The 20,760-nt window shown below is 35.1% G+C and overlaps 1 protein-coding gene across 1 annotated transcript; it reads left to right on the top strand.

The window, feature by feature from the left end:
• The first annotated feature begins 19,203 nt into the window (after positions 1-19,203).
• Positions 19,204-20,644, top strand: LOC110927576. The gene is made up of 5 exons (XM_022171126.2): positions 19,204-19,417; positions 19,497-19,613; positions 20,038-20,208; positions 20,312-20,358; positions 20,427-20,644. The coding sequence occupies exons 1-5, from the start codon at positions 19,283-19,285 to the stop codon at positions 20,473-20,475; spliced, it is 519 nt and encodes a 172-aa protein (XP_022026818.1). The 5' UTR covers positions 19,204-19,282; the 3' UTR covers positions 20,476-20,644.
• Positions 20,645-20,760: the final 116 nt, after the last annotated feature.

Raw genomic sequence — 20,760 nt, 5'->3', positions numbered from 1 at the left:
TCCCGCCAAAAGTGAATATAGGAGGCCCTCATTGCTTGACACATCAGCAAAATTTAACACATTTATTATATATAATAGATTTCACCACCAGAATTCAGATTATGATTTTTAAGATTCACGTAACCTTCATATTTCAACGGTATACACATGTGTACTTGGATATGAATTGAACAGTACACATGTGTACTCAGCATGGTACATATGTGTAATTAGCTACATAATACATACATATAAACAAACAAAACCTGTAAAACTATTTTATATTAAGCAAATAACAAGTTACATAATGTTTGCCAAACCAAAAAAAAACATACAATTACAAGTTCCAGATTCGTGAAAACAATAAACGCAACATAATCGGAAAAATAAAAAAAGACATAGTCTTTTACAACTATTCGCCACGTTGTATGCTGAATCATCCTTATCGACCAAGCAAACAAACATACGTGAATCATCCTTATCGACCTCATATGTGAATCATCCTTATCGACCTTCCATATCCACTTTTCTCGTTTACGACATCTCCTATAATAACACAAAAAACTCAGCAATTAGTACTTTGCATAATTCACAAGTGTACATCAACTACTTTACATATTCAATACACAAAAAAATATGAGATATCACAAAAACATACGCTATACACATGTGTACATCGCATTAAAATCAGAGAAAAAATCAGAATACACATGTGTACATCGCATTAAAACAGAGAAAAATCAGAATACACATGTGTACTGCGCGTTAAAACAGAGCAAAATAAAAAAATTGAACAAAAAAACTGGGACATCACAAAACAGACGCTATACACATGTGTATATTGCATAAAAAACAGAACAAAATCAGAATACACAAGTGTACATCGCATTACAAACAGAGCAAAAACAAAAAAAAATGAGTATTATATTATTATTATTAATCTATCCATTTAACATACGAGTATTATATATCTATATATATATATATATATATATATATAGATATATAATACTCGTATGTTAAATGGATAGATTAATAATAATAATAATAATAATAAGGAAATATACATATAAATTTTATATTGTAACTAAATGGATACATATAATATAATAATGTAAAAAGTGATCATTCTATTCTACTATTACTTAAAACACAAATTAGGTGGCCTCTTTTTTTTTTCTTGTGTGTTAAAACTTAAAAGTAAATATAATAATAAATTAATATAATATTAAAATAATAAAGGATGAAAAATCTGTATATTAGTATAAATTTAAAAGAACTATTCATGATCCTTCCTCAACTATATATATATATATATATAGAGTAGGGATCTTGCGGAAAGTGTGTTTTTCCTAGAAAGTCTAGGAAGCGATCTAGGCCATCCAATGGGTGTGTTTAATGGTTAAGATGAAGTCAATGGCAATCTTGTAATTTTTTAGTTTATTTAATTCATTGTTTTAAAAGACTAGGGACAATTTTGTCAATATATCGTGTTTTAAATCAATTAGATAACAATCAGTCAAACCCAGTCCCTAATTTCACGCGATTTTCCCTCTCTCTCTCCAAACCCATCTTCGAAACCCCAATCCCTACAAAAAATAACTACAATCACGGAAGAAGATAACTTTAGAAAGGATGGAGAGCACCAGATCAAATTAAAACACTTCTCCATCTCCACCATCTCCGAGTTCATCATCACCATTCAAATACTGTTCCTATCATCTCCGTTTTCTTGACGATGTGTTTTAACAGCAAGCAAATTAATACAGTTGTGTTTTAGCAACAAGCAGATTCCTACAGTTGTGTTTTAGCATTCAGATTCATACAGTTGTGTTTTAACAACAAGCAGATTCATACAGTTGTGTTTTAGCATTCAGATTCATATAGTTGTGTTTTAACAGCAAGCAGATTCATACAGTTGTGTTTTAGCATTCAAATTCATACATTTGTGTTTTAACATCAAGCAGATTCATACAATTGTGTTTTAACAGCAAGCAGATTCATACAGTTGTGTTTTAGCATTCAGATTCATACAGTTGTGTTTTAGCAGCAAGCAGATTCATACAGTTGTGTTTTAGCATTTAGAGTCATACAGTTGTGTTTTAACAGCAAGCAGATTCATACGCTATGTTTTACCATCCATGCTGGTAATGCTGGAGGATTTCTTGATGCTGTGTTTTAACAGCAAGCAGATTGCAAAATAGTAATCTGCCAATTACAAAACCACCTTTATATTATGGGATCTATAAAAAAAATTGATTTTATCCCTGTAAACTGTTAAAACACAGCACCAAGAACATGCTGATAATTTCCAGTAATCTTCTGAACAATGAAATATGCGATTGGTTTAGATTTCGAAAACAAATTATTCAGAAAATCATGGAGAAAAACGGTTACAAAATATGGACACGGATAGTTAGTTAATGAAGATAAATTCCAAAAATAAAAAGAGAATATGAAAGTACACAATTGCCCTTCATGTTAAAAATCTTCAATGCCACATGTCGCATTCTGATTGCTTCCTAGACTTTCTAGGAAAAACCCACTTTCTACCCAACTCCTACTATATATATATATATATATATATATATATATATATATATAATACTCATATGTTAAATGGATGGATTAATAATAATAATAATAATAAGGAAATATACATATAAATTTTATATTGTAACTAAATGGATACATATAATATAATAATGTAAAAAGTGATCATTCTAGTGTTACTTAAAACACAAAGTAAGTGGCAAAGGCCACCGACAACCCAACTCAGATTACAATTTTGTCCTTTGATGTGCAAAATAGCACAAGGTAAAAGATCAGGATGCACAAGAAAATCGTACACAACAAAGGAAGCACAAGGTACAACATGAGAATTCACAACAGAAAGAAAAAGAGAGATAGACGAGGGCTCCCGTTTCCAGCGGTCTTCTTTGGCGGCGTTGCTCGAGTACACTACAAAGGAAGCTCAAGGTACAACATGAGGATGCACAACAGAAAGAAAAAGAGAGATAGACGAGGGCTCCCGTTTCCGACGGTCTATTTTAGGTAAGTAAAAACATTGAAGTACGTATATAACAAACCATTTTTTTTCAAACTAGATTAACCTAAAATTATTACATGCGTTATAATATCATTTATTTATGTTTTAAGCAATATATATAATATACACTCCAGTATGTATATACACAATAGTATATAAGAAATATGAAGCATTGTTACCCTCTCAAGTTTTTCTAAAAATACTGCTTAAAATATTAGAAATCCAGGAGATTAATTTATTTTTCTCTTCATATTTCTAATATATGAGTTGCGAGGTTTGAGTTTACGAATCTTCTTTCTAAAGGTATATTTTTAAGCCGCTATGTTACATGGTGTATGAGTTCTAAAAATATTCATGGATTTTGCATTGATCCCAGTGGCGACTGCAACCAACGACCCGTAGCGGGAGCATACTATGGTTATCTTTTACAGCAGCTGCGATGGTGGAAAGCAAAGCTGAAAAAGGAGCAATCAGTTTAAATCGGAAAAATGAGCTACAAGGTTCGTAAATTTAAATGGCAAATCTCAAACTCTTTAATAACAATCGTACATCTTTATTGTTGAAATTCTATTCATAGATCAAATAATTGAATGGGGCGGCCGACCTCTCGAACTTTTCGAACAGTAGTGGAGAGTATGTAGTTTTCGTATGGAAATTTTTGGGTATATACGTTTTCGACCTCTCGGTTTACAGAAACTTTTAGGTCCGGTGACTTCCGTCTCCGGTCGAAAATCTCAAGCTTTGTCACTGCATCAAAACGTGCGTTTTCATATGGTTAAAACATCACATAACGATTGGACTAATCCGTTTGATATTTGCGAAGTACCCACGCCGCAATGCGCGCTGGTGTTATTACTAGTTAGAATAAATCATCATTTAAAAGTTATAAAACTTAATATATAATATTTGGCCCATATTAGAATAAATCATCATTTAAAGGTTATAGTTTTTTTTATAAGACTTAACAGTTCTTTTTTTATTAATAAAACAACTCAAGTTTATGTCCGATAATCTTAATAGTTTCTTTTTGTAAAACTTAATATATAATTATTAGATGATGTGATTTTGTATATCTTGATTATTATTGTAAATATTGTATTTCCTTTTCCTCTCCTTAATTATAGGAGATTATGTTGTACCTCTCACTATTTAATAGAGATAATACCTCTCAAATATTCAGAGGTTGATTTTACAATATTGTTACATGGTATCAGCCTAATTTTCCTCTCTCTTCAGCCCCCTTCCCTTCATCGTTCTTCCTCTTCCTTTTTTCCTGGGAACCCTAATGGCTACATCACAAGACATTATCCACATGCCTTCTGCTTCTCACCTTCCCACCATCAAACTATCATCCGCAAATTACCTTGTTTGGCGCACTCATATGCGGCTTCTCCTTTCCATTCACAAGCTGTCCTCTCACATCGACGGCTCTTCTTCCCCGCCATCTGAAACCACCACCGTTGACGGCAAATCGGCACCAAATCCGGAGTTTGTTACTTGGACAGAATCTGATCAGAAAGCTGCTCTTCTTATTCTTTCGTCTCTTACTGAGGAGGCGGCTGCCGAGGTTCTCGGTCTCAATCGGGCGAAGGAAATCTGGTCTGCCCTCGAGAATCTGTACAGTAATGCGTCTGCTGAACGTGTCCAAACCCTCCGTGATTCTCTCAGCCAACTTCAAAAAGGTACATCTTCTGTTACCGAGTTTTCTAGTCGGTTCAAACTTCTCTGTGAAAAATTGGCAGCCATCGGGCATCCGGTTACTGAAAGTGATAAGCTACACTGGTTTCTTCATGGACTTGGCCCGTCTTACGAGATTTTTTCTACTGCCATTCGAGCCGTCAAACCGGCTCCTCTTTTTTCGTGATTTGGTTACTCAAGCCGAGAGTCATGAACTCTTTTCTCAATCTATCCACGGTACTTCCACTCCTCCGGCGGCGTTCCACGTTCAAAATAATCGTGGATCTTCAACACCCAGCCGCGGTCGCGGCTCTTCTAGTCGTGGTAATTTCTCTCGTGGCTCGAATGGCAGGGGCCGTGGTCAGGGATGTAGACCACCGCACTGTCAATTATGTCGTACGAATGGACACTACGCATCCGCATGTCCAAGTCTTCGTACCTATGCTGCTCAAGCCTCCCAATCTGATGAGTCTCTCGCCAAGGCTTTCCATGCACAATGCCACGTTACTAACGATGGCCCAGATTGGAACGCTGACACCGGTGCAACGGATCACATGACTCCGACTCGCGAGTCTCTTCACCATTCGGTCCCCTATAAAGGTAATCATAAGGTGATTTTTGGCAATGGTATGAAACTTCCCATTACTCATACAGGTTCATCTACTGTTACTGATCATATTTCTCTACGTGATGTGCTTGTTATTCCATCTCTCACAAAGAAATTATTATCCATTAGCAAGCTAACCGCTGATCATCCTGTTGATGTGTTATTCTCAAAAAATTTTTTCCATATTCAGGATCGGACAACCAGGCAAGTTCTCGCTAGAGGCGTTTGTGAGGGTGGACTTTATGTGCTCAAGAATGAACCGAGAGTTTTTGTTGCTGAAGTAGTTAATAAGGCCTCTTATGAATTATGGCATGCACGTCTAGGCCATGTTTCGTTTGATGTTATTTCATCTTTGAACAAATGTGGTGTTTTATCTGTTAGTTCTTTATTGCCAAAACCTACACTTTGTGCTTCTTGTCAACTTGCCAAGGGGCAAAGATTACCTTTTATTTCCAATATCAAACGTGCTTCTAATCCCTTAGATTTAATACATTGTGATTTGTGGGGACCCGCACCCGTTACATCTACAAATGGATATCGTTATTACGTTATTTTTATAGATGATTATTCACGCTTTACGTGGCTTTACCCACTTAAAACAAAAACGGGTTTTTATTCGGTTTTACCCGCATTCATTAAGCTTGTTCAAACACAGTGTTCTCGAAAAATAAAGGTTTTTCAAAGTGATGGTGGCAGTGAGTTTGTAAACCACACGGTTCGTAAGATTTTTGAAGACAATGGGACCTTTCATCGCTATTCGTGTCCATACACGCCTCAACAAAATGGCCGTGCGGAACGGAAACATCGACATATTGTTGAAACGGGCCTGGCAATGTTATTTAATGCCCATATTCCAGCTTGTTACTGGGAGGATGCCTTCTCTTCGGCTACATTTATTATCAATCGCGTACCGACTCCTCTCTTAGACAACAAGTCTCCGTTCGAACTTCTCTTCAAGCAAGCTCCTCTATACTCCAACTTTCGAGTTTTCGGTTGTCAAGTGTTTCCTTATTTACGTGACTACGCTAAACATAAACTTGAACCTCGAAGTCTTCCATGTGTCTTCATCGGGTATAGTTCGCAATATAAGGGATACCGGTGCTTGGATCCGAGCACATCTCGGATTTTCATTACGCGTCATGCAAGATTCAATGAATCTCTTCTTCCTTTTAAGGGGTCCTCTACTTCTACTGATATTCAACAATTAGAACTCACCACCTTTCTTGAAGACATTTCTCCTTCAATTATCTCCTCTGACCAACAAACCAAGCCCGCCCCATCCAATCCCACTACACCTCTCGGCCTGCCCAATTGCCCCATCTGCCCGCCAATTATTCCTGGCCCAATTTCCAGCCCATCTCCTACGGTTGTTTCCCCTTCAGCTGAGTCTCCACTGCAAGAGCTCCACACCTCACCAACCACTCCCTCGCCCTCCGCTACGGTTGCTCAGCCTTCACCCGTAGTTGCCTCACCCGTAGCGGACACCACTCCACCGGACGTTTCCACTTCTACGGTGTCAAATGCCCCGGTTTCTAATTTGCATCCGATGGTGACGCGTGCCAAAGCTGGCATTTTCAAACCAAAGCATCAAGCCAATTTTGCCTCTCTAGCCACGAACAATCTTCATATCGCACTATCGTCTGAAACTGAACCGCGTGGTTTTAAATCTGCCTCTAAGGACCCTCGGTGGATGGCCGCTATGGTTGATGAAATTATGGCCTTAAAGCAAAATCAAACTTGGTCTCTTGTACCGCGCCCGTCTTCAACCAATATTGTTGGTTCTAAGTGGGTCTACCGCATTAAATATCACTCAGACGGGACTGTTGAGCGTTATAAAGCACGCTTGGTGGCTCAAGGTTTCACCCATGTTCCAGGTTTGGATTATTCTCATACCTTTAGCCCTGTGGTTAAAGCTTCAACCGTTCGGATTGTCTTATCTCTTGCGGTTTTGCACAACTGGCGTTTGCACCAACTCGATGTAAAGAATGCATTTTTAAATGGAACCTTGGATGAGACCGTATTTATGGAGCAACCTCCTGGGTTTATTAATCCCCAATTTCCCAATCATGTTTGCAAATTATCCAAAGCCCTTTATGGTCTAAAGCAGGCTCCTCGTGCTTGGTTCCAACGTCTCAGCACGTTTCTAATCTCTTATGGGTTTGTGTGCAGTCGTGCTGACACATCTTTATTTGTGCTTCGCAAAGAATCTTGCATCATGTATCTCTTAGTCTATGTCGATGACTTAATCCTTACGGGCAATGATTCTTCGGCTATCGCTACTTTTATTGCTCGTCTTCATGATGAGTTTGCCATCAAAGATCTTGGCGATTTAAGTTATTTTTTGGGTCTTGAAGTTGCATACACTGATTCAGGTCTCTTTCTTACCCAGGCAAAGTACGCCAAAGATATTCTTATTCGCGCTGATCTCTATGATTCCAAACCGGTCAGTACTCCTCTGGCTCCTCATGAATCCTTTACCGCTGACGGTTTATCATACTCGGATCCTACTCTTTATCGCTCGTTAGTTGGTGCTTTGCAATATTTGACAATTACTCGACCGGATTTATCCTATGCTGTCAATCAACTTTCTCAATTTCTTCATGCTCCCACTGTTGAGCATTTTCGGGCCGTTAAACGACTTCTTCGGTACGTCAAGGGTACCATTTCCTTTGGTCTTACTTATACTCGGCCGACTACATCTTCTATTGTAGGCTATTCGGATGCGGATTGGGCTCGTTGTCTTGACACCCGACGATCTACGTATGGATATTCCATTTTCCTTGGTGGGAATCTTGTGTCTTGGAGTGCTAAAAAGCAACCAACGGTTTCTCGGTCCAGCTGCGAGTCCGAATATCGGGCCATGGCCAACACTGCTGCTGAACTTGTATGGATAACCCATCTCTTACGTGAGTTGCATGCATTGCCCCCTGATCGGCCCACTCTTCTTTGTGATAACAAAAGTGCACTCTTCATGACTCAAAATCCGGTCTCTCATAAGTGGGCTAAACACATTGATTTGGATTACCATTTTATCCGAGAACTCGTTAACTCTGGCAAATTATACACCAAATTTGTACCAACCAATCTTCAGGTGGCTGACATCTTCACCAAAAGTCTTCCGCGTGCTCAGTTTGACACTTTTCGGGCTATGCTGCGTCTTGGTCCGCCACCATTTCGATTGAAGGGGGGTATTAGATGATGTGATTTTGTATATCTTGATTATTATTGTAAATATTGTATTTCCTTTTCCTCTCCTTAATTATAGGAGATTATGTTGTACCTCTCACTATTTAATAGAGATAATACCTCTCAAATATTCAGAGGTTGATTTTACAATATTGTTACAATAATATCTGGCCCAAATTAGAATAAATCATCATTTAAAAGTTATAAAACTTAATATATTAATATCTGGCCCAAATTATAATAAATCATCATTTAAAGGTTATAATTTCTTTTTTTAAGACTTATCAGTTCTTTTTTTATTAATAAAACAACTCAAGTTTATGTTGGATTATCTTTATAGTTTCTTTTTGTAAAACTTAATATATAATATCTGGCAAAAATATTTAAAAATATAAATAATATCAAATATTTAAGAATATAAATAGCATTTATTTTTTATTATATTCAAATATAGATGAAACTAAAATTATATAAAAATGTGTATTTTCATTTATATAAATTATTATATATTATTGTATCATATATAATCTTATATATGAAAAAACCATAAAACAAAAAAGTAATAACTTGTAACTTTAAATAAAACTAGGTTTAAAGAAGTTCGCCGCGTTGCGACGAATTTCTTTTATTATTTAGTATGTGTTTACATGTGTTTTGAAATCACTACGAGCGTTTGCGAACGGAACTGCTGACAAGAGTAAAAAGAAAATGTAGAAAAAAACATTAAAAGATAACCGAAAGAAAATCAAACAAAAAAGTTGTATGGTAACAATGTTGTTCGTATGAAACCCGTGGTCAGAGATGAGTAAATTGCTCTGGGTACATGTACCAAATTTGCCGAATCGAAAGATCTTAAGTACCAATTCGGTACCGACTTTTGGCGTTCCTGGTACCGGTTCACTACCGTTTTTTACCTTCATATACCAGTACCGTAACCGGTATTTTTGGTATTAGTACCGATTCTGTATCGGTTGGCATCGAGCTCATCCCTACCCCTGAAACTAAAAAAAGAAAAAATTAAAAGTTGAAGAAAATCAACAAAAAAAAGTTGTACGATACCGTTGTTCGTACGTGTAACGCCCTGCTTTTTCATACTTTCCATAATTAGAAAGCTCGCCTTGTAATGCTATTTTTGGAAATCTTGTATTATTGTAGTCGTCTTTCCGTTGTAAAATCCGAGACTTGGATCATAAATAAAATTCGTATTTCTTTAAATTCACCATCTACATATTCATACATGTTCATACGTTCGAATTCATTGTACATCGAATCCTTATTTGTAATTCATACTTATACGATACTTATTCACGATGCATGTCCATGCTTGTCCTTAAATTGTTGATACTTAAAAACCCTTAATAATATGCTTATTTATACAACGGTTAATATGTGACATATACTTGTCACTTACAAACATGTTACATACTTGTACATTACACTTTTTACCTAGTTAAATCATGTTTTATTCCATATTTTACCTTGTTACAAGTTAGGGGAAACATTGTTGCATATTATTACACAACTTAAGTAACAAAATTACTCATTATAATGTTTTAAATATAAAAAAAAAATAAAGAAATATGGCAGCCCAATTCAGCAAAATTCAGCCCCATATAGTTGGGTTTTGTGGGCTAGTTTCAAGGTTTAACCCATTCTAAACACTTCCAAAGCCCAACCCATTGAAACCCTAATCATTCCCCCTATAAATACCACTTATAACCAGCCTCCCTACCACTTTTGCAACACTAAAAACTCTCAAAACATCCTCCAAAACCGTAGCTGAAAGCAAGGGTTCGAGCAGATTGACACCCCTTCACGAAAATGAGCATAACTTACTCAATTCTTATCCGATTCACTCGATTCTTTTTCCTACTACTTTGTATTGACCTTATCTACGGTTCCATGGGTTTTTCACAGTAAAAAAGTCCCTGGAACTCCGGCAAAAAGGCTTCAAAGTCCACTGATTGTTTTTGTTTTCATGAAATCCTTGTTATTTCTTACCAAACTTGAGTCTATCTCATCTCAAACCTATGTCCTAATGCTTACAACACTTTAGTGGTTGGTTAGGATTAGAAACAAGGTTGAGACACTTAAAAATCAGAGGATTTAACCTCATAAACTTGGTGTTTTGTTTAGGGTTTTTAACCCACAAGTCATGTCAAACTTTGTCTTTGATGCATGAGTGATTATGGAACAACTTGGGTTATACAAACATACAATCCTCACATGATTTGATGATTTCTCTTAGTTAGTGTGTATATTTCTTATTCTTTATTGTATGTTCATGACCCTCCTTGGTTGTTTTTTTACATCAAGTGTAGTGGTGAACACATAGAGGTGCCTAAATGGAAGACTTGATCTTCCTACCTCCTACATGATTTCTATGACATTTAGAGGTACCAAAATGAAGATTTTAATCTTCTACCTCATGCTTGAACTATTGAACATATATTATATAACCTAAATATATTATTCGAATAATCGAATCTTTGATGATGAACTAGTGTTCATATGTCGGGGTACTAGATTACATCATCATAGACTATGATAACTTGTCACGATTCTAATGGAACCTTGTTCCATGAAAACATCTAAACCCCTTCGAGTTTCCTAGTGTCAAGAACAAGCATCATATGTACTAAATGATTATTTTCCATGTTATTCTCATACCTTATTTTTATGTTGTTTTAAACACCGAATCTCGACTCTAAACATACTTGAACTTTAACCCTTATACATTCGGACTCTAAATCTCTACTCGTCAACAATTGGATAATCGGAAAGCACATGCAAACTTTGTGAGTATACTCGTATTCCCCTTTTTACTTTTACCACTTTTGGGGTGTAACATGTTTATCTATCAACAAACTTACACATGAGCATTTTGCTTAAACACATGAACATTCCTATAACATGCTTGTATACGTGATGGCTTGATGCTTTAAACTTGGATTAATCTTATGTGTCGAATTTATCATTAACTTCGTACGAGCCAAACCGTGACATATGTAGCGCTATAGGATTAACGACCCGCCTCTTTATCTTCGGTTATGTCATGAGCATATTGCGTTTCCTTGGTTTGATATGTTAGACACATACCATATTTAAATGTTCATCTTGAATCACATGCTTGCTATGAGGAATTATTCAAACTTATCTTTTGCTATGTACGTATCAAACTTGTATACTCGCCTTTGCTTTTGCATTGAACTTTATTTTAACATGTTACAGGTGGATGTTGACGATGCGTGGAATCTAGTAGGATGCTTAGATACACACTTAGAAAGAATTGTATTTGTATTGTATCATTTTATTATTCATGTTGTTGTACTTTGTTTCAAAACCTTGTACTTGATTCTTTAGAAATAAAATGAAACGATTATTTAAATACTTGTCACAATTATTAGCGTTATGATGTCTCGAGCAATCTTCACACTTCGTCTCATCCCGATGTTTCCTCCATTGGTTGGGGTGTGACAGATTGGTATCAGAGCCATAACTATAGGGAATTAGGAAAAGTAGGAATGCTTTAGCCTAGTGTATAGTTTTAGAGCCTTATTCTTATGTTTTACTTGAAACTACTTGCATGCTACCTTATTTGCTCTTATTTATTCTCTTTTGATCTTTTAAGCATATATGTCGCTTATGTGTTAACACTTGACATGCTATACTTGCTTTATTATGTGCTAATACATGTTTTATTGTCCCACTCATTATGTGCTATTCTTAATATGCTTCATTGTGCGTTTATATTTGTTGTTTATTCCTTTAACATACTCTTTCCTCATGCATTTTACTCGACTATTCTAAATCCGTAAACACTCGCATTATACAAATGAGATGAATTCACCAAAATAGGCGTGAAACCCACAATTTGGTGAACGACTCTCAATCTATCTATTCTTCTTTTTACACGAGATATCGCCATTAAGCTAGGAGTGAAATCCACATCTTAATGGTAAATCTCAAATTTCAAATTCTAGTGGACCCTTGTCAACATGTCGAAACTAAATTTTGACCCGACGAGTACCAGCCACACTTAGGATACGAAATCGTCAAGTTAGGGGTGAAACCCGCACCTTGGCGACTAGTTCCACTCCTTGATATTTTTTTAAATCCCGCCAAGTCTCGAAATTCCAATTGATTTGGGACATGTAGTAACCGGAAGGGTAAATACCGTTAACCGGCTTGTCGGCGAGAGTATTTTACCTATCAGGCCAAAGCATGCTCCTCAAATTCAAAAGACTTTTCGACCACTTTGGTTAGTCAAAGTTCCGTTTTGGAACCATCCAAATTTTGATCAACATGTGTTTCTAATATTTATTTTATACGATGAAATCTTTCAAACTCGAGTATACTTTCGATATTCTCTTTTCACGCACACAACATATTGAACCTTTTCCATACACTTATATATATGCATGATTTCATATAATTTAAATTCATATTCCTTGTAACGACGAGTGGAGACATATCATTAAGATTGGAGTGATTTCCTTACCTTGACGATTAACTCCACTCCCCTTTTCTTAAAAAAAAAGACGACATCACCAACGAGTTGGGGGTGATTCCCTTACCTAGGTGATCGTTACCAAAACGTCTCTTCAAAATATCTTATTATGCAAACTCGATCATATTTTATACCCAAATTGTTTATCATTATTCAAAATACCCACTCATACTGATTTCAAAATGCATTGTTTTATCAAACATACTTCTTATTCTACAATCTATTTTCATTCAACCCATATACGCGAGATTCATAATCATGTCTTAAAACGTTTTATTGCTCAAACTTCAAAACCTTACGAAATGCTACCTATCAATTTAATCGGTTCAATGAAACTCTTGCCCATGAACTTCATATTCGACTTAATCACTAAAACATGCCCACCTTCTACTTTTAATCAAAATCCAACCAACCTTTCTCAAATACTTATAAGATCTTATAGAAGTTATATGATTGTTTTACCAAATACCCTTTTCAACATCAACAAATCATTTGTTAATTTTTTTTAATCACTAAGTCCTTTTGCTAAATTTCTCTTCTAAGGATCCTAGTTTTCACAAGAACCTCCTAAATTCATAATTTCTTATTTGATGAAACGAACTTACTTTTTAACGAAAACCTTTTTCCTACACCAATTTACAAAACACGTGGGCAAGAAGACTTCATAGGGACCGACCATTTTTCGGATTACGTAAACCCTTTTAAGCAAAATTAGCATTTCCATTTGTTACAAAATACGTTATGCATAATCAACGAGTACTTTATGTTCCTTTACATATACAAACTATATCCTACCTTTCAAACCAAGCTCAATCTAATTTTGATTCGACAAACTCAACGTTTTGTTTAAACAACTATACATGCACATCATCTTACACATTTTAGTCGATATCTCGCGATAACATCATTTATATCGTTCGTATCTACATACTTAACCTTTTTTTATCCGCAATGTCTCAATGTACACTATATACGCAATATTTATTATTCATATCTACACCTATGTTCATACGTTTATGCTTGTACTTATACACATACTACTTACACGTTTATGTTTATGCTCATACATACATGCGTATTCATACTTAAACTTATGCTCATACTTTCATCTATACTCATGATTCATACATTCGTACCTATACGCGAGGGTAATCCAAGAGATTTGCTTGCGTGGGTCCCCTACATACTTAAGCATGGACTTGCTTACATACTACATTCTTACATGTGCACATTCTAAATTTTTTATGTATACCCGGATTCATACACAACTAGTACAAGCTGTGCAGATCATGCGACTATCAAAATAATCGCGGGTGCACACGGGATTATAGTGATAGGCGTATGAGAACCATAGAGTGTGCTACTGCGTATGGTAAGACACGGAACGTAACATGACACCGAAGACGAAACGGGCGTAACATGGTCAAAACATGGTGGATACGCCGCTGGTACTTCCTATATATAAGTGTTTTCACCATGTTACCAAACTTTCGTAAAACGTGCCATGAGAAATTCAGTGTTTTACAGACCTCTTAGACCTAGTACAAGCTTTAAACAACTCACAAACGCATTTTGTCCGATTATCCATGACGAGACTTCATCTTTAACACGCTACTTTCAACTATCTAATACTTATATCATTCATATACTTGCATTCGTTTAGTGTCAATTGTTCACCCCATACTCCTATTATTCTCCATTATCCTTTCTTTCATATGAACCCCGTTCGCAATCAAGCTTGTTTAAACATTCAAATCCTAACTTATCTCATTACCTTTAAAACCGTCTTCCTATTCTTTATTCTTATGTAAATGTAATTAGTATACCTTTAACGCTTTACTCAAAGTACCAAATCTTTTTGTTACTCTCAATAAACAATTTTTACGAAAATGTGATTTTTATACTATCCTTTAAACTCCCCATGCAAACTACCACACTTTTCATCAAAATACTAAACGCATTATACGAAAGTTATACTTCTTGGATATCATATTTTAAAAATACCTCACCATTCTGGGACATTCAAACTTATTTAAACTCCTTTGCCTATGCGCACGCATACACGTTTTTACCTATGCTTAAACGCCTCAACTCATTTTAGTCAAACAAATTCCTATCCTATCGTTCTTCAAAATTTCGTACTTTTCTAAACGTTTCAAAACTCCCAAGTCTGGATTCTTTTAGCCAAAATGCTTTTTCTCCAAGGTCTTCCTCTTGAATAAATTTCGGGACGAAATTTCCTAAAGGAGGGGAGACTGTAACGCCCTGCTTTTTCATACTTTCCATAATTAGAAAGCTCGCCTTGTAATGCTATTTTTGGAAATCTTGTATTATTGTAGTCGTCTTTCCGTTGTAAAATCCGAGACTTGGATCATAAATAAAATTCGTATTTCTTTAAATTCACCATCTACATATTCATACATGTTCATACGTTCGAATTCATTGTACATCGAATCCTTATTTGTAATTCATACTTATACGATACTTATTCACGATGCATGTCCATGCTTGTCCTTAAATTGTTGATACTTAAAAACCCCTAATAATATGCTTATTTATACAACGGTTAATATGTGACATATACTTGTCACTTACAAACATGTTACATACTTGTACATTACACTTTTTACCTAGTTAAATCATGTTTTATTCCATATTTTACCTTGTTACAAGTTAGGGGAAACATTGTTGCATATTATTACACAACTTAATTAACAAAATTACTCATTATAATGTTTTAAATATAAAAAAAATAAAGAAATATGGCAGCCCAATTCAGCAAAATTCAGCCCCATATAGTTGGGTTTTGTGGGCTAGTTTCAAGGTTTAACCCCTTCTAAACACTTCCAAAGCCCAACCCATTGAAACCCTAATCCTTCCCCCTATAAATACCACTTATAACCAGCCTCCCTACCACTTTTGCAACACTAAAAACTCTCAAAACATCCTCCAAACCGTAGCTGAAAGCAAGGGTTCGAGCAGATTGACACCCCTTCACGAAAATGAGCATAACTCACTCAATTCTTATCCGATTCACTCGATTCTTTTTCCTACTACTTTGTATTGACCTTATCTACGGTTTCATGGGTTTTTCACAGTAAATAAGTCCCTGGAACTCCGGCAAAAAGGCTCCAAAGTCCACTGATTGTTTTTGTTTTCATGAAATCCTTGTTATTTCTTACCAAACTTGAGTCTATCTCATCTCAAACCTATGTCCTAATGATTACAACACTTTAGTGGTTGGTTAGGCTTAAAAACAAGGTTGAGACACTTAAAAATCAGAGGATTTAACCTCATAAACTTGGTGTTTTGTTTAGGGTTTTTAACCCATAAGTCATGTCAAACTTTGTCTTTGGTGCATGAGTGATTATGGAACAACTTGGGTTGTCCAAACATATAATCCTCACATGATTTGATGATTTCTCTTAGTTAGTGTGTATATTTCTTATTCTTTATTGTATGTTCATGACCCTCCTTGGTTGTTTTTTTTACATCAAGTGTAGTGGTGAACACATAGAGGTGCCTAAATGGAAGACTTGATCTTCCTATCTCCTACATGATTTCTATGACATTTAGAGGTACCAAAATGAAGATTTTAATCTTCTACCTCATGCTTGAACTATTGGACATATATTATATAACCTAAATATATTATTCGAATAATCGAATCTTTGATGATGAACTAGTGTTCATATGTCGGGGTACTAGATTACATCATCATAGACTATGATAACTTGTCACGATTCTAATGGAACCTTGTTCCATGAAAACATCTAAACTCCTTCGAGTTTCCTAGTGTCAAGAACAAGCATCATATGTACTAAATGATTATTTTCCATGTTATTCTCATACCTTATTTTTATGTTGTTTTAAACACCGAATCTCGACTCTAAACATACTTGAACTTTAACCCTTATACATTCGGACTCTAAATCTCTACTCGTCAACAATTGGATAATCAGAAAGCACATGCAAACTTTGTGAGTATACTCGTCAACAATTGGATAATCGGAAAGCAAATGCAAACTTTGTGAGTATACTCGTATTCCCCTTTTTACTTTTACCACTTTTGGGGTGTAACATGTTTATCTATCAACAAACTTACACATGAGTATTTTGCTTAAACACATGAACATTCCTATAACATGCTTGTATACGTGATGGCTTGATGCTTTAAACTTGGATTAATCTTATGTGTCGAATTTATCATTAACTTCGTACGAGCCAAACCGTGACATATGTAGCGCTATAGGATTAACGACCCGCCTCTTTATCTTCGGTTATGTCATGAGCATATTGCGTTTCCTTGGTTTGATATGTTAGACACATACCATATTTAAATGTTCATCTTGAATCACATGCTTGCTATGAGGAATTATTCAAACTTATCTTTTGCTATGTACGTATCAAACTTGTATACTCGTCTTTGCTTTTGCATTGAACTTTATTTTAACATGTTACAGGTGGATGTTGACGATGCGTGGAATCTAGTAGGATGCTTAGATACACATTTAGAAATAATTGTATTTGTATTTTATCATTTTATTATTCATGTTGTTGTACTTTGTTTCAAAACCTTGTACTTGATTCTTTAAAATTGAAATGAAACGATTATTTAAATACTTGTCACAATTATTAGCGTTATGATGTCTCGAGCAATCTTCACACTTCGTTTCATCCCAATGTTTCCGCCATTGGTTGGGGTGTGACAGTACGGTAACCGTGATCAGGGATGAGCGAATGGTACCGGGTAGCAGCACTGAATTTATCGAACCAAAAGATTTCCAATATCAATTCGGCACCAACTTTTAGCCATTTTCTGTATTAGTGCCGGTTTTTACTTTCATGGACTGATACCGAACAGGACTGTCCCGGTATTTTCGATACCAGTACTGGTTCGATACCGGTTGACATAAAACTTATCTCAATCCCTAATATTAAAAAAATGATTAAAGTTAAAAAGTAAAGAAAATAGCTATTATTATAATATTAAAATAATAAAAGTATTATAAAAATTATATATTATTATAATATAATATTAAAATCACTATTTATTTCAATTCATTTATTAATATATAGTAAAGTAAGAATAATAGAAAAAGAAAATAAACAATTTATCCGATATATATGTTAACGGGTGCGGCGGATATAAAGCTTTTCAAAAATAGTTTCAAAACAGTTTAACTGGTGTTGGCGGATATTTAAAACTTTTGGAGTAAACTTCCATTTTGCTCCCTGTGGTTTGGTCACTTTAACGGTTTTGCTCTAAACCTTTGAAAATAGCCATTTTACTCCCTGATGTTTTGGTTTTGTTGCCAGTTTGCTCCCTGCAGGGAGCAAAATGGAGAAACAAACAATATGGATGGAGTTAGAGGCGGGGAGCAAACTGGCAAAAAAACTGAAACATCGGGGAGTAAAATGGTTATTTTTAAAAGTTTGGAGCAAAACCGATAAAGTGACCAAACCACAGGGAGCAAAACGAAAGATTACTCAAACTTTTGTTTATTAAAATGTATAAAATAGAAAAATGAAAAAAAAAAAAAACAAATTGACCGATATAGATGGTAACCGCGGGCGCGGCGGATATAAAGCTTTTCAAAAGCCGTTCTACTAAAGTGTTTATATATTGTGGTTTGGTTTATGGATATCCTCGGAATTAAGGCTGATCAGATGGATGTTGAAGAAATTGGTCATAAGTCTAATTCTACATTGAACAACTTGACCTCTTCCATTGAAGAGATTAGAAATAAAAAGGTTCGTATAACCAGTTTAAACTATTTATTTTTTTTGCAATTTTATTTATCTAGCCATGTAGGTCGTTAATAGCAATTCAAGTTTTTATGGCACAATATTTTCATTAACCCATGACATGAACATGATTAACATAACTACATTCCTACGTCAATTTAACCTTTTGAGGAGCTTCAACTTTTGTGATGTTTTTGGCAAGATATATAAATCTAGCTAGTTTTTATCATTTTATGTCACGTAGTGATTCTTGAAGTACTCTTGTGTGGCGACTTAGATGCGTTATAAGTTAAGTCTTTTATTAATCCGACTTTACAACAATTTTAAAAGACGCTAATCTAACTACGTAAGTAATCTTTATTGATTACAAAGAGAACTTTTTACAAGGTAATTTTAAAACTTCGGAGGCTGCTTGAACTGTCCAACATAATCCGGACGATACCTTTACGAAAAATCTTGTAATTTTGGAATTTTATTTTCCTTTCAGAAAGCCTTGATCTCAACAGTAGATTCAGTTAGGAGGCTTATGAGAGAAGTGGAATATCAAGAGAAAGTTGCAGAGAAAGCAACAAAGGAAGCTGCTTTGAGTAGTTTAGATACTCTAGTAAAGATGGATAAACGTAATCAGGCCCTTGTACAAGCAAAAGAAACAAAAAACATGGTTGCAAATTCTGTTCTTCATAACAAAGTTTTTCATGGTTACTTTGTGTCAGATTTACATACTCTTTTGCTATCTGCAGCTTGTTACAAAAGTGAATGCAGAAAAAAATGTTTTAGCTGTCAAAATGGAGTTGATTCATCGTCGCGTGGCAAATATGTTAGATGTTGGAGATAGATCTCTTGATGCTCTTAGTGAGGTGGTTCTTTAGTTTGTTGAAACTTTCTTATTAGAACTTGCATTTATGTGTAACTAAAAAAATTTAAAAAAGATGATGTCATATATAACTTAAAATTTTATAATATCTATGTAATTAATTTGATAAAATGAAACTACTGTATCTTGATTAGTAGTGTTAACAAACTATGAAGCATGGAATAAACAAAATATGGAAGATGTGGTATCAGTTAATCATTGAATGAAATTTTGAAAGTATATAAAAAATTTGAAACATGGTGCAAGCACCTGATCCGGTTCGTCAGTTCAACTGGTATGACTAGTAACCGCTCGGTTCAAAGGGAGACAATTCATATAGACTCAACCAGACTAGATACATTAAACAGGTCCGGCAGGTTATGGGAACAATGCATAACTGGCTGCTAATCATTTTCAAATTTGTTTAGATGGATAAAGCCCTCAAACAGAGATTGACTTCAGCTATAAGCAGAAAGGAGCTTGCAAACTGGAAAAAGCAAAAAAATGAATCAACACTTGCAAATTACCAAGAACACGAGATAGAAAAGGTGGTAGAAGAATTTAACAGACTCAATCAAGAAACACTGGAGAATTCCAAAGTTGTAACTTTATATAATATACCAATGATGTACTTGTGTTACAACTTTCATCATAAGAAGAATATTAATTGATTATTTTTCTTATTTTTTTTTCTTGTTGCAGGTGCAGGAGCTACTTAAAGATCTCGAGCATCTGACCGATACATTAAAGTAAGTTATAGGGCAACTTCATTAACAACTTGTTTTACAAAAGATAATCTACTTTTTTATCTGTGCAGTGGAGAGATAACTGATCAACGTCAAGATGTTAACCAGCTAAAAGTCTAGCTTGACCAAGTACTTATGTTTGGTGGAGTATTGTCTTGTTAAAGATTCATTCATGTTATAACTTTTAATAGATTATGATGTTAATTATCTTCCATTAATGATATGTCAAACATGTTGGCTTGAAGATGATTGGTATTGAGAAATTAATGGATAGAAATTCGATAGAACACGACGGTTATTCAAGGAAATATTATGAATTTCTTGGTGAATGACCATTGTCGCAGATCATACATACATACATACATACATACATACATACATACATACATACATACATACATACAT

The sequence above is a fragment of the Helianthus annuus genome, chromosome 4 (assembly GCF_002127325.2).
Source record: "Helianthus annuus cultivar XRQ/B chromosome 4, HanXRQr2.0-SUNRISE, whole genome shotgun sequence".
Classification (NCBI taxonomy): Eukaryota; Viridiplantae; Streptophyta; class Magnoliopsida; order Asterales; family Asteraceae; genus Helianthus; species Helianthus annuus.
Note: the sequence above shows the minus strand (reverse complement) of the source record. Positions and strands in the feature narration are given on the sequence as shown.

What these genes read in the sequence shown, in the direction of transcription:
- LOC110927576 (XM_022171126.2), top strand. Translation starts at nt 19,283, where the DNA reads ATGAGAGAAGTGGAATATCAAGAGAAAGTTGCAGAGAAAGCAACAAAG. An exon ending in CAAAAGAAACAAAAAACATG is followed by an intron (nt 19,418 to 19,496) that starts GTTGCAAATTCT and finishes TGCTATCTGCAG; the next exon opens with CTTGTTACAAAAGTGAATGC. An exon ending in AAACACTGGAGAATTCCAAA is followed by an intron (nt 20,209 to 20,311) that starts GTTGTAACTTTA and finishes TTCTTGTTGCAG; the next exon opens with GTGCAGGAGCTACTTAAAGA.